Below are 15001 nucleotides of genomic sequence, written 5' to 3'. Positions count from 1 at the left end.
GACTGTTCCGCGACAGATGTGGATTGTGCCCACTGCTCAGGAGACATACACGCATCACTACCAGTGCAGTCCCACTGCGTAACAATTTAGAAATCCGAATTTGGCTCCAGGACATATAAATCTGGAATATAACTCTGAAGATAGACACTACAAACAGCAGTGGAGTGGAATCTGCCTGCAACAATCCTTTATTTATTTTTGTTTTTCCTTTAAGGCTACAGAAAATCTGCACATAGACAAGGCAATTAATTCTCGTAATAAAAATGCCCTCTCCAAATAGCTAAGGTCTCCAGATTCCATGGTGAGTAGACGTTGCGTCACACTCTATTCCACAGGTGTACGTTCTTGTGAGTCTGCAGAGTTAGGATCAATTCTTTCTGGAAATAGTAGCTTCTCACAAACTGCCTCCTTTATCGGTAAATACTGTGATATTTCGTTGGGTTCCGTGAAGAGAGAAGGTGAGACATGCTAGGAAATACATAAATCGTATTAGTATATACGAGTCACTGCACTGATACTTTTCGGAAATACTTTGGTTCAAGCATGCATGAAGCATGCCAATTTCTTTCTTTTAATATTTATTTGCTTTTGAGAGAAAGAGAGAGAAGAGACAGAGTGCAGTGGAGGAGGGGCAGAGAGAGAAGGAGATGCAGAATCGGAAGCAGGCTCTAGGCTCTAGGCTCTAGGTCAGCACGGAGCCTGACACGGGGCTCAAACCCACAGACCAGGAGATCATTACCTGAGCTGAAGTTGGATGCTTAGCCGACTGAGCCACCCAGGCACCCCGAAGCATGCCAATTTTAAAATGAGCAGCAACAGATGTATATGAGGAGCACTGTTAAGTGTTTCTAACGATAACGGGTATCTCTTTTTACTGAATCATTCAGCCTGTTACGGAATGATTTCCTCAACACTCACAGAGATCTGTTATTTATAACGCTCCCACGGATGTATTAAGAGTTAATACATCTTCATCCAATCCCCTGTCCTGGCTGGTTTTGTACCTTGAAAGCACCAGCCTTCAGGAAGAGCCCGGTGCGTGGCTCTAAGTAACTTGTCTAACCCACGTGCACGCTCCTCCCAGGAGGCAGTAAGCACTAGGGGTGAGAAAGAATACCAAGTTTGCAGAAAGGTGTCACTGTTAAAGCAACCTATTACAGAATCCTACAGACCTGTAGAAGCCCTTTTCAAGTCCCACAGGAGCAAAAAATAAAGGAAACTATGCCGAAACAAGTGACGGTACAGAATTACCACATTTTAAGGGAAAAAAAAAAAAAAGCAAACTGGGTAGAAATAAATGACAGGGGGACGAGGTGCCAAGCGGAATGGACATCCAATGGGCGCCAGTAGCAGACCCACTGCCAACGATATGACACAGGGGGAGTCACAGCTCTGGGTCTGTTTCTCCAAAATAAAAAGTGGAAATCAGATTGGATGATGGAGCTGGTCCCTATAACGGCTCTGTTCTGGTTGAGGTGAATTTAGAAGAGTTATGCTCTTGTAGGCTCTATCTTTATAGATAAGCTTATTAGGTGAATCGACAGATTTAGGGATGCAGATGTGGGTGGGAATGTAGAACAAGAACCATTAAAAGTCAACTTCTAAAAACTGGTTTAAATACCGTACCATTAAATTCGCGACTTTGCTCTCTCGTGATGTATATTCTCGTAACATGTAGGTCTTGCCCACCTATGTTGAGAAATTTGTAAAAAGTTGCAATAAATCTTTTTCTCTTGTTACAAAATGCTTTCCATTAAACAGAACCACTTATGACAACAGAACAGGTTGCAAAAGTAGCATGGAGTCTGACAAGATTATCTTATTCTGTAATGAGATAATGAATTCTCGCCAAGAATTCTGAATTATTGATTCCAATCTCTAGAAATCACAGTGATATCATATGTAAACAGATTTAATATTTGCCAACTAAGAGAAACACAACAACAGTTTTACTTGGAAAGAAAATATGTATATTTGCAAATGACATATGTGAGAGATTTTAACATTACTTCATGTTTGGGACTACACCTTTTCCTTAGGCTGTATTCTCTACTTATGTAACCATGGCTACTGTTATGTTTTAAAAAACAAAACAAAACAAAGCTTTCCCAAACTTTATTCTCTCCCATTTCCACAAAATTCTTGTCAAATCGCTTATTTAATAAATCAAGTTTTTCGTACTTCAATTTTTCCCATTATGACTTTTTTAAATGTTGTTTTTAACTTATTTGTGTGTGTGTGAGAGAGAGAGAGACAACGTGAGCAGGAAAGGGTCAGAGAGAGAGGGAGACACAGAATTTGAAGACAGGCTCTAGGCTCTGAACTGTCAGCAAAGAGCCTGAAACGGGGCTCAAACCCACAAACTGCGAGATCATGACCTGAGCCAAAGCCGGACGCTCAACTGACTGAGCCACCCAGGCGCCCCCCATTTATGACTTTTTACTTACGTATTTAGGTAGGCTTCATGCCCAACATGGGGCTTGTACTCATGACCCTCAGATCAAGAGTCGTATGCTGTCCTGACTGAGCCAGGAAGGTGCTCTCCATTTACAACTTTTTAAACTTGGGTTTTAGAGGGACATCTGACTTTGGCTCACATCATGATCTCATGGTTTATGAGTTTGAGCCCTGCATTGGGATCTGTGCTGACCGCTCAGAGCCTGCAGCCTGCTTCGGATTCTGTGTCTCCCTCTCTCTCCCCCTCCCCTGCTTGTACTCTGTCTCTCAACAATAAATAATCATTTAAAAAATTTATTTATATAAACATTTAAAAAATAAAATTAGGTTTTAGAAAGTAATTTATTACAATTTGCTTTTACATTATTCAATAAAGGAGAAGTCACACAAGATTAAACTCCCTTAAAGTTTTATCCTTTTTATTTCTTTTTAATTTGAGAGAGAGAGTGCAAGCCAGGGAGCGGGGCAGAGGGAGAAAGAGAGAATCTCAAGCAGGCTCCACACCCAGAGCAAAGCCTGACACAGGGCTTGATCCCATGAGCCTGGGATCATGACCTGAGCTGAAATCAAGAGTCAGATGCTCAACTGAGGCACCCAGGCCACCAAAGTTATATTCTTTTCTATCAGTAAAAACAGATTAATGCTTAAGGGAAAAAAAAATTAGATAGTATAAAAGTATACAGCCACCATAGCTTCCATAGATAACCCTATCCTTAACATTTAGAAATCTCTACACAAATCTTATATAGATTCATACTTGCTTTCTTCTTTAAAAAATTTTTAACATTTATTTATTTTTGAGAGAGCATACAAGTAGGGGAGGGGCAGAGAAAGGGGGATGGAGGATCTGAAGCAGGCTCTGGACTGACAGCAGCCAGACCGATGCAGAACTTGAACTCATGAACTGTGAGATCACAACCTGAGCTGAAGTTGGGCACTCAACCAAGCCACCCAGGTGCCCCCCAGACTCTCTTTTTAAAATTCAACACTGAGGGGTGCCTGGGTGATACAGTCGGTGGAATGACAGACTCTTGATTTTGGCCTATGGTTCATGAGTTCAAGCCCCGCATCGGGCTCTGTGCTGGCGGTGCAGAGGCTGCTTGAGATTCTCTCTCTCTCCCCGCCCCTCTCTGACCCTCCCATGCTCGCTCTCTCTCTCTCTCTCTCTAAACAAATAAACAAATAAAAGTAAAATTCAACACTGAGGGGGAGCCAGAGTCTGTTTAAGTGTCAGACTCTGATTTAGAATCAGGTCATGATCCCAGGGTTGTGAGACCAGCCCCACAGGGGGCTCTGGGAGCGGAGCCTGCTTGGGATTCTCTCTCTCCTGCCGTCACTCCCCGGCTCGTGCCTGCACGTGGTCATAAATAAATAAATAAACACATCAGTTAAATATAACTCTCTGCCATTCATTGTATTAGATGTATACTCTTCTACTGTATGGATATAAATTAAACAATTTAAATCAGTCCCCAGTGGGGCATCATTCTCCTCTCCTTTTTGCTATTATAAACAATAGCATTGTCATGAACATTCACTTATATATATGTGTGTGTGTGTGTGTGTATATACATTTATATGTATCTCTCTCTCTCGCTCTCTCTCTCTATATATATAATTCTGTACAACTGCCTGATTAATATTTGTGGATTACTGTAAATGAGAATGTTTTTGGGATAAATTCCTAAGAAATACGGTTGACTTAAAGCATAAGCATTTTTAAAACTTAGATTTCATCTTTTCTGAAGGAGAAACATGCAGTCCATCTATAGTACTTTGCTACCACTTATTAAAAGAAAAAGATCGCAGTTACCATGTTATTTCAAGGAGAGAAAACCTGCCTGTCTGTAAGTGCAGGATCTGGGGAAGCACCTATCCAACCTCACCCCACCGGGTACAAATCTCACTTCCGCCACCCAGTAGCTGTGTAACCTGGGCGAGTGACTTATTCCGTCTTTGCTCTAAACAAAGACAGAAACGGGACTTATTTCACATGGGGGTCGTGAGGCTCACCGTTCCTAGGACTGCCCACCGGGTCCTGGTGGTGTCCTCTCTAACTCACCATTCTACATGATCACAGATCTGAGGGCTCAAACCCGTTCGAAAAGGACAGGCTGCTCTAAGCTATCAGAAGACTTTCTGACCTCAATTTAAGCCTCTTCCTTTGTTTTAACTTTTCTGAAAACCAGGTATGTTAGCCGTTCCTTCAGATGGGGGTACAGAGCTTTCAAACTTTAGAACAACTAACAAATATCAAGGTGATGATGTAATACAAATTTCAGGAGGCCACGTGAGGTTTTGCTTTTTAAGTTTGAGAGAAAGAGCGAGCACGACTGGGGAAGGGGCAGAGAGAGGGAGAGAGAATTCCAAACACGTTCTGCGCTGTCAGCGCAGGGCCTGAGGTGGAGCTCAAACCCACAAATCAGGAGATCATAACCTGAGCTGAAATCAAGAGCCAGACGCTTGATTAAATGAACCACCCAGGTGTCCCTAAGTGATTGGTATTTTTAATATCAATATATTATATAAACAATACATATGATAAACAAAGGTAACAACTAAGGGAGAGTTTTCTTTTTCTTTTTTTAAATTTCTTTATTTTGAGAGAGAGAGAGAGTGAGCAGGGGAAGACAGAGAGAGAAAATCTCAAGCAGACTCTGCACTGTCAGTGCAGAGCCCACTGCAGGGCTCCATCCCACAAACTCTGAGATCATGACCTGAGCCTAGATCAAGAATTGGACGCCTAACTGACTGAGCCACCCCGGCACCCCAGGGATAGGTTTCTTTGTTTTTTTTTAATGTTCCTTTTATTTTTGAGAGAGAGAGAGACAGCGTGAGCAGAGGAGGGTCAGAGAGAGAGGGAGACACAGAATCTGAAGCAGGCTCCAGGCTCTGAGCTGTCAGCACAGAGCCTGAAGCGGGGCTTGATCCCACGAACCATGAGATCATGACCTGAGCCGAAGTCAGATGCTCAACCAACTGAGCCACCCAGGCGCCCCAGGGACAGGTTTCTTAAACACAGATTCAGTATACATGAGGTTTTTTTTAAAGCATCAAATATCTTCTACTGGGAGTGTCTTGCAGAAAACATTTTCAACTACCAGAACTTTCAGAAAGGAGGATGTGATGTTCCAGTAACTATGTAGTCAACAGTGTACGCAGAACACCCAATCCTAAAGGTTAGAAGGACTGCCATAAAATAGAAAGCATTATTTCATTTCAAATTCTCAAGACAATGAAAGAACACGAACAAGTCCAACATCAACTAGTATAATCATTAAATAAGAAGAGATACCTCATGGTAAAGTCTGGTGTCATTCATTCTGATAAGCACTCCATCGATTCTCAAGAAAAATCGCAACAGCAGGAAAAAGCTAGAAGGCATTACTCTCTGAAAAAAAATAGTATATTAATATTTTAATAAAAACTAAATGCTATTATTTTGCTAAGAGAAAGTATTAAAAGCCATCAAAGAAAAGCTGAATTAGCAGTATACAGAAATCTCTGAACTAAAGGTTCTTTGTCATAGCACCTTCTTAGTCTTATTGTACATTATATTATATTATATTATATTATATTATATTATATTACAAACATCCTGGCTTCAGTTTCCTACCACAGAAAAACATTTTTTAGGTCAAAAGATAATTGAAGTTAAAAAGACTTAAAACTTGCCTAAGTAATGTGAAAATGACAATATTCACTTTAAAAACTGACAGTACTTACTATAAATGTCAACACCAATAATACCAAAACAAAAAAACAACCTATTTCTTTGTTACTCATCTCTTATTCACTTTACATGAAATAAAGACAAGAACTTAAATGAAATGTTCTAATTCAGTGCAACCAATTAAGTACTATTTCATACTGCCAAAGAGTAGTTTATCACATCATTGTAACATGTTCTTAACATCTTTCATCTGTGTCACATCTACACATTTCTGTTTTCCAAGTGTAAACCAATGAAAAAAGATGGAGATAGTGAGAGAGTGAGAAAGGTGGGTCCTGGTGGCAGGGAGGGAGGGGTTGGATATTGTGGGGTCTTTTGATCTTTAAAAAGATGGGGTGCCTGGGTGGCTCAGTCGGTTAAGTGTCCAACTTCGACTCAGGTCATGATCTTACCATTGTGAGTTCGAGTCCTGCATCAGGCCCTATACTGACAGCTCGGAGCCTGGTGCCTGCTTTGGATTCTGTGTCTCCCTCCCTCTCTCTCAAAAATAAATAAACATTAAAAAAAATTTTAAAGTAAAAAAAAGAATATACTTGTGAGCACTTGGCTGTCTTAGTTGGTAAAGCATAGGACTCTTGATCTCAGGGTCATAGTTCAAGCCCTAGGTTGGGGGTAGAGATTACTAAGAAAAATAATAATAATAACTAAAATAAAATAAAGACCATTTCTTAAAAAAAAAAAAGCTTGATCATTTGCTAAATATTCATTGTCTACTTAGTGTCCAGTTCTAACTATAAGTAGATCTTGGACTTATATAAATAAAAAGATATAATCCCAATGGTCAGGAAGTTTATCAAAGAGGGAACTAGAGAAAAATGATGAGGTATGCACGAGGCTCAGTAAGCTCTCAGAGCTTAGTTCTGAAAGTTCTGAAGTTGGCTGAAGAAAGTCAGAGAAGACAACGGAAAGCGGACCATGGAGAAAAGAGCTGGGGGTGAGAATTCCGAAAAGAGGAAATAGCACGTGTAACAAGGACTGAGGCACGGAACGGTAAGGTACGCTTGGGGAACTGCTGCACTTCTGTGGAAGCACAGGGCAACGCTAATGAAGAGCAAAGAAATAACAAGCTAACCCACTAAGAACAGTGGCTTTACCACCTAGAGGGTCACCAGCCACAGGCCACGCCCTCCTGCACTAGGACCTTTATGAACCCTGTTCCCTGCCCTAATTTAGCTCACTGGTCTCAGATCTTGGTGTAAATACCACTTCCACAGAGAAGCTTTTCCTACCATTGTATAACCACAGATTTCTGTATTCCCTCTCCATTCCCTTTTAAGCGAAAAGAGTTGGTGGCCATTTAATGTGTTTACTTGCTTAAAGCCTATATCCCTCCACTTAGACCGTAGGCTCCACGCCTTCAAATATCTGCTTTGCTCATCACTTTGTCCCTACTGTGTGGACAAGCAGCTAGTGCACACTGGGTGCTCTTCAGTGACTTCCTGAATGAGAGAGACGCCGGAGAAGAGGCTCACAGTCACACTGCACTCTGATGGGATCCTCAGCAACAGACTTAGAAGCAAAACTCAGAATGAAGAGCTAGAGGAAGAACCTGACCTAGACAACTTGCTACATCACAGCCAACTGACTGGGAAGCACATCATTACTTGACAGAGTGCTCTTTGTAATTATTGGAAAGACTCATTTGGCAACATTTCCCCAAACTCCCAAGTTAGTTATTAACAGTGACACTGGGCACAACACAGGAAGCAAGCTGAAGTAGCTTTTTCAGCATGGCCGTGGGGAGAGCAGGAGTTGGAAGACCCCAAGTTCTAGTTCCAATTCCACAGTTTAACTGTGTATTTTATTTGAGGCAGCAGTTCTCTCACAGGGTATGTCTGGAAATTTCTGAGGGTGTTTTTGTTGTCACAGTGATGGGCAACCAATAGCAGTATTTAGCAGTTAAAGACCAGAGATGTTAGATGTTCTATAATGCACAGGATAATCCCATACAACAAGGTCCAATCCTGCATCCCACAAAACTTCCAAATATCTTCTCTGGCATTCATGTGGGGAAAAGGATAACAATAACAATAAATTAAATAAATAAATAACCCAATAATTTATATTGATCTGACCTTAGAACCTAATTCCATTTCACATATAAATACAAAATTCACTCAATTTCCAGGAACGCAATTACTTTGTAAACCAAGGAAAAGATTATACTTTGTTTCATCTGGAACTTTATGAAAGGTTGTTCACCATTTTTGAAAACTTACATCACCAATGGCAGTCTTGATTGTGTTCCCTGAGTCACTGGCTGACATGTGACATCTCTATCAGCCTACCTTGTAGCTGTCACATTCACAGTGATTCAGTACGCCAATGTCAGTGTATGACTACTTCATTGTAACTTTAGTGCGGTCATATTATGCCTATTTCATATTTACATACTGAAATACATATTTTATTCTAATTCAATTTCATTTTATTTCTCTTTTATTTTATAATTAGGACACGATATTGGTTTATTGGAAAGAAGGTGGGTTATATTATCTAAGAAATTCATTTCAGGGTAGTAAAAGAGAAGGGGCACTTAAAGTATTTGGTAAAAAAAAAAAAATAATATATAGAACCACAAAGTTAGAGCAAGTTACTAAACCACTTAAAGTCTCCTTCCTCATCTATAAAAACAGGGGATGTGAAGAAACAGTGTCTTAGACCCTGTCCCTGTAAAATATGACAATTCTGTAGGGCTACTTTAACAAAAGCTACCTCTGCCAGGCTTTCTGGAATTTTCTGTACCACAGAGATGAAAGATAGGTTCCTACCTGGTATACTTGGACTCTTAAAACATGGAAGCAGAAGGTAGACAGCATTCACTCCTGACTACTCTGAATGGAACTAACCACCCAATGGAAAAAAGAGTAAACGGTGCTGGGAAAACTGGACAGTAACATGCAGAAGAATGAAACTGGACCACTTTCTTAGACCATCCACAAAAAATAAATTCAAAATGGATGAAAGACCTAACTGTGAGATAGGAAACCATCAAAATCCTACAGGAGAAAACAGGCAGTAACCTCTTTGACCCTGGCCTCCACAACTGCTTACTTGACGTGTCTCCAGAGGCAAGGGAAACAAAAGTCAAAATGAACTACTGGGACCTCATCAAGGTAACCATCAAGATAACCATCAACAGCAAAGGAACCAATCAACAAAACTAAAAGCAACCAACAGAATGGGAGAAGATATTTGCAAACATAACGGACAAAGGGTTAGTATCCAAAACCTACAAACAACTTACCAAACTCAACACCCCAAAAACAAATAATCCAGTGAAGAAAAGGGCAAAAGACATGAATAGACACTTTTCCAAAGAAGACATCCAGATGGCCAACAGATACAGGAAAAGATGCTCAAAATCACTCATCATCAGGGAAATACAAATCAAAACCACAATGATACCACCTCACACCTGTCAGTATGGCTAACATTAACAACTCATAAAACAACAGATTTTGGTGGGGATGCAGACAAAAGGGAACCCTTTTGCACCACTGGTGCGAATGCAAACTTTGGGCAGCCACTCTGGAAAACAGTATGGAGGGTCCTCAAAAAATTAAAAATAGAACTACTCTATGACCCAGCAGTTACACTACTAGGAATTTATCCAACGGATACAAAAATGCTGATTCGAAGGAGCACATGCACCCTGATGTTTATAGCAGTGCCATCAACAAGAGCCAAAGTATGGAAAGAGCCCAATGTCCATGGCTGATGAATGGATAAAGAAGATGTGGAATACAATGGAAATACTACTCGGTGATAAAACAGTGCGGATGGAACTAGAGGGTATTATGCTAAGTGAAATAAGTCAGCCAGAGGAAGACAAATATATGATTTCACTCATATGTGGAATTTGAGAAACTCTCCAGATGAACACAGAGGAAGGGAAGGAAAAATAAGATAAAAACAGAGAGGGAAGTAAACCATTAGAGACTCTTAAATACAAGAGAAAAAACTGAGGGTTGCTGGAGAGGAGATGGGGGAGGGGATGGGCTAAATGGGTGATGGGCATAAAGGAGGGAGGGTACTTATTGGGCTGAGCACTAGGTGTCTTATAAAAGAGATGAATCGCTGGGTTCTACTCCTGAAGCCAACACTACACTGTATGCTAACTCATTTGAATTTAAAAAAAAAAAGGGTGAAGAAGAAGAAGAATAGAACTAACCATTAGCTGGCTACATAACAGCATTGCCAGTATTTGGGAGATAGGAAATTTATTTCCTTTGAAAGTTAAAAACTTACATAATAGCATGAAAATAGCTTTACTTTAGATCTCTCTTACAGTAGTCCCATAAACTATAAACCATACCAAGGACAGTAGATTACAACACAAAATCCTAACCTAAAAACAAAACGTTGCTGAAAGAAGCTCACTTAGGAATACAAAACAAAAATTAATTTCTGAAATATCTCATAATTAGATATAGGTAATGCCACTCACACAAAATTATCAAAACTCACAAAAAAACTCATTGAGGTGAATCGAAAAACCTCCTGGTGCACAGAGCTCTACTCTTTCTCCCGGGGGAGCTGTGTCACAAGGAAATCATTATGGTTTTTTAAATTAAAATTGTCTAGGTTTTGAATTAAAATTTTAAGATGGCAAAAATACTTCAATACTTATTGTTATTAAATAAGTTAAAAGCAATCTAAAAGCCTCCATCCAACAATATCAGGAATCTAAAGTTACTTTGGGGGCACCTGCGTGGCTCAGTGGGTTAAATGTCTGACTTGAGCCTTAGGTCATGATCTCACAGTTCGTTGAGTTTGAGTCCCTTATCAGGCTCTGGGCTGCCAGCTCAGAGCCTGGAGCCTGCTTCGTATCCTGTGTCTCCCCTCTTTCTGCCTCTCCATGGTTCATGCTGTCTCTTTCTCAAAAATAAGTAAACATTAAAAGCAAATTTAAAGGGTATGGGTGACTTCAGCTCAGGTTTCACAATCTGTGAACTTGAGTGCCACATCAGGCTCTGCACTGACGGCATGGAGCCTGCTTGGGATTTTCTCTCTCTGCCCCTGCCCTGCTTGCACTCTCTCTGTCTCTGAAAATAAATCATTAAACAAACTTAGAAAAAAAAATTTTAAATAAGTAACTTTGCTTAAATAAGTAGTTTCCATGTTACAGTATCATTTCTTTACAGAGTGTTTTATAATTATTATGGAAACCAAGAAATCAAGCATTCATAGACAACTAGCTTTATAAATTCTACAACAAGACCTTCTTAGCAGTTTTCTGGCCAAGATTAAAACACCAAGTGAAGACAATGAACCATTATCCCAGATGATTCCAAGAACGTTTTGAAAGCGAGATGAAATCTCTAGAGTCGTCCCTTGAACAACACAGATTTGCACTATATGGGTCCACTTATATGCCAATTTTTTTTTTGCTAATACAGTATGGCACTATAAACGTATTTTCTCTTCCTTATGATGTTCTTTTTTTTTTCTTTTAATGTTTATTTATTTTTGAAAGAGAGACAGAGCAGAAGCAGGGGAGGGGCAGAGAGAGAGGGAGACACAGAATCCGGAGCAGCTCCAGGCTCTGAGCAGTCAGCACAGAGCCTGATGTGGGGTTTGAACCCATGGACCATGAGATCATGACCTGAGCCAAAGTCAGAAGCTCCACCAGCTGAGCCACCCAGGCGTCCCCCTTACGATGTTCTTAATAATATTCTTTTCTCTAGCTTACTTTAAGAATATGGTATATAATACGGATAACATATGTATATGTAAAAAGTGTGTAATCAACTGTTCATGTTATCAGTAACACTTCCAGTAAACCGTAGACTATTAGTAATGAAGTTTTTGGGGAGTCAGAAGTTATACAAGGATTTTCAACTGCTAACAGAGGGTTACTGGTGCCCCTAATTCCTGCACTATTCAAGAGTGTATATTCTACACCGTCAAACTTCTAGTCATAAGGAAAGATATACGGCAATCCTTAAAAATGTGTGGTTGTTTTTAGAAGTTCCTTGCAGAGGTCTGTTAAACTAAAAATGATCTGAGACAGTTCACGTTTTATTTGAAAGCAATTGGGAAAGAGACAGACTTTAAATCAGAACAAGCTCTAGGTCAAAAAGGCCAATTAAATGGTCTCAAGTGAGCTTTAAATGCAAAGTACCTAGCGAGGGCTCTGGAAATGATCGGCATCCTTCGTTCTTGGGCACCAGTCTGCAGCTGTTAGCAACTCTCACAAACTGCCCGCTCAAAAAATACATCAGTGTCACTGCGCTCCACCACCAGGTCCCTCCCTGGTCTGGCTGGAGTCACCAACACAACTAAAACTCAGATCAGGACCACCGCCTCTAACAAGCCTTTTCTGGCCTGCTCTCTCCACTCCCACATGTGTCGGCCCAACCTTCTAGTCAATACACATATAGCAAGTGTACTGTGGAGAGTCAGGCAAGAAGTAGCCTTTGTCCCATAGTGCAGAGACAACTAAGTTTCTAATCTAAGTAATTCCGATAACACCCCAGGTTTGGGAATCACGGGACTAGAGGCAGGCGTGCCTGCATGTGGCCCCCCTTTCCTCCCAGCATCACAGCAGCAGCTCTGTCTACGGCTAATCGTCCCTCCCATGGTCTAGATCCTGGAAGATTATGAGCAAAGACAGACTGATCCACTGTGTGACTGATCTTAGGTAAGTTACCTAGTATCTCTGACCCTCCATTTCCTCTCACTGAGCAGAATTTTCTGGAGGATTCAGTGAGGTAATATAAAGTATCTGTGAAACAACAGAAAATACATATATTGGTCTCTGCTTCTAGATCCTGACAGAGGGCTTCTGAAACCTTTATAAATTCCCAAGTGAGAAGGGCACTTAGGAACATCTTCGGTTCTAATGAGGCAACTCTGGGTGGGCTCCAGGGTGGAGGCTGGTCCCCAGAAAGCCCAGGCCATGAGTAGAAGCTTAGAATTTTCAGCTCCACCCCTCATTTTCCAGAGAGAAGAGAGGAGTTGGAAATGCGGTTAATAATTGATCATGCCTTCCTGAGGAAGCCTCCATAAAATCCTTGTAGTATGGGGTTCACAGACTTTCCAGGTTGGTGAACACATCTATACACTAGGAGTGTGATGCACCCCAACTCCAAGGGGGCAGAGCTCCTGCACTTGGACCATCTCACACCTCCCCCTATGTATCTCCCACCCAGGTGCTCGTCTGCACCTCTGCTACCATATCCTTTAATAAACTGGTGAACATAAGTGTTTCCCTGAGATCTGTGAGCTGTTCCAGCAAATAACTAAATTCAAGGAGTGGAGGTCATGGGAAGCTCCAATTTGTAGCCAAGATGGACAGAGGTTGTGGGTAACCTAGGGACCTACTATCCCTTGGGGCTGGCACTGAAGACGTAGGGCTGGGGGTGGCAGTCTTATGGGCTTGTGCCCTTAACCTAGGAGGCCTGAGGTGAGTTAAATTGCAGGACACCCAGCTAGTGTCCCAGAATTCTTGGTGTGGGGGAAACACCACACACCTGAGGTCAGAAACGTTTTGAGTGTGAGAGTAAAGGAGAGACGTAGGAAAAGACTGGAGTTCTTCTAATTCAGTGTCTCACAGTAAAGGTTCAGAGCCTTCTTCTTCCCTCCCCCACTCCTCCTCCAAAACCTCACACCATTCATTTTCTCCCCTCTCTACAAGTGACTGCTCCCTGTGAGCACCTGATCATAGTCTTCCCCATATTAAAAAAGCACACGCACGCCTGTCAACCTCATGTCCTCTCTTAGGCACATCTCTGTTTCTTCTCATCCAGGAAGCTTTGCGGAAGTTTGGTCTACCCTGTCTCCACCTCCCTGTCTTTCATTTACCTCCTAACCATGTAATTTAAACTGCACTTGCAAAGGTGAATAACAATATCTTACTTGCTAAAACCAATAAATACTTTACTCTAAAATGTCCTCACAGCATGACACTGACCTTCACGTCCTTCTTGAGAAGTTCTGCTTCCCTGGCTTCCCAGGCACCACATTCCTGGTTTTTCGCTTACAGTATATATACCAGGCTAGTCTTTGCTTAGAGAAGGAACTTCGTTCATTGATACCACACGGCCGGGAACGATGGCATTCATTTATGGCAATATGTGTTACACTGTTAGAAAGAAACCAGCCCAGAAAGGATGCTATTCTAATGAAATTCTTCCAGGCATCCCTAAAATGCAACCCTAGCACACATAATTTCGAAAAGTAACACGAGGTAAAAGAAAGAACATGCTAAGATGAGCTAACATGCTCTTCAGCACGAGACGTAGTACTATTCACTCTGGGTCACATGTGATACATTTATTCCCGTCCTCGCCAACTACTTCATCCACAAAACACATGTGCTCCCCACACAGCTGCCCACTTGTATAGACCCGGGAATAAGCACCTACTTAGATACAATGCACACCCAGATATGCAACCTTATAAGGAACATTCCGCAGTCAATTAGTCACAGTAGGTGGGTAGGCAAGTGGAAAGGTACGTGACCGGATGGGCTGGGAAGTGAACAAATCTAAATGACAAAAGATAAATGGAAGGGGGGGTTATAGGTGAACAAGGGAGTAAGGTGCTAATAAAACAATGATCTAATGCTAGAATAATGATGTAGATGAGATAGCACAAAGAAAATTTTGTCGCTGATTAGTTTCATGACCTTAGGTAAATGAACCTTTTGGGCCTAGTTCATAAACTGCAGAAGCTATACTAAGTGATTCTCTGCTAATTCATTATAATTCCAAAATTCTACGATTGTAAAGAAAAACTTGACTTTAAAATATATTGCTGTTTTGATTTATTGTTTTTATCCCCTATTATTTCAACACAACACTG

The 15001-nt window shown here is 41.1% G+C and overlaps 1 protein-coding gene across 2 annotated transcripts in view; it reads right to left on the bottom strand.

The window, feature by feature from the left end:
• Positions 1-160: 160 nt before the first annotated feature.
• The window catches only part of TIPRL (TOR signaling pathway regulator), a 32179-nt gene continuing 17338 nt past the window's right edge, over positions 161-15001 (bottom strand). For both annotated transcript variants that reach the window (XM_029934981.1, XM_029934982.1), the window contains exons 5-7: positions 5753-5848; positions 1627-1689; positions 161-468 (exon numbers count right to left, since the gene is read on the bottom strand). In XM_029934981.1, coding sequence (XP_029790841.1) covers positions 325-468; positions 1627-1689; positions 5753-5848 — 303 coding nt within the window. In that variant the 3' untranslated portion in view covers positions 161-324. The remainder of the gene's footprint in view (positions 469-1626; positions 1690-5752; positions 5849-15001) is intronic.

Source organism: Suricata suricatta, chromosome 3 (assembly GCF_006229205.1).
Source record: "Suricata suricatta isolate VVHF042 chromosome 3, meerkat_22Aug2017_6uvM2_HiC, whole genome shotgun sequence".
Classification (NCBI taxonomy): Eukaryota; Metazoa; Chordata; class Mammalia; order Carnivora; family Herpestidae; genus Suricata; species Suricata suricatta.
Note: the sequence above shows the minus strand (reverse complement) of the source record. Positions and strands in the feature narration are given on the sequence as shown.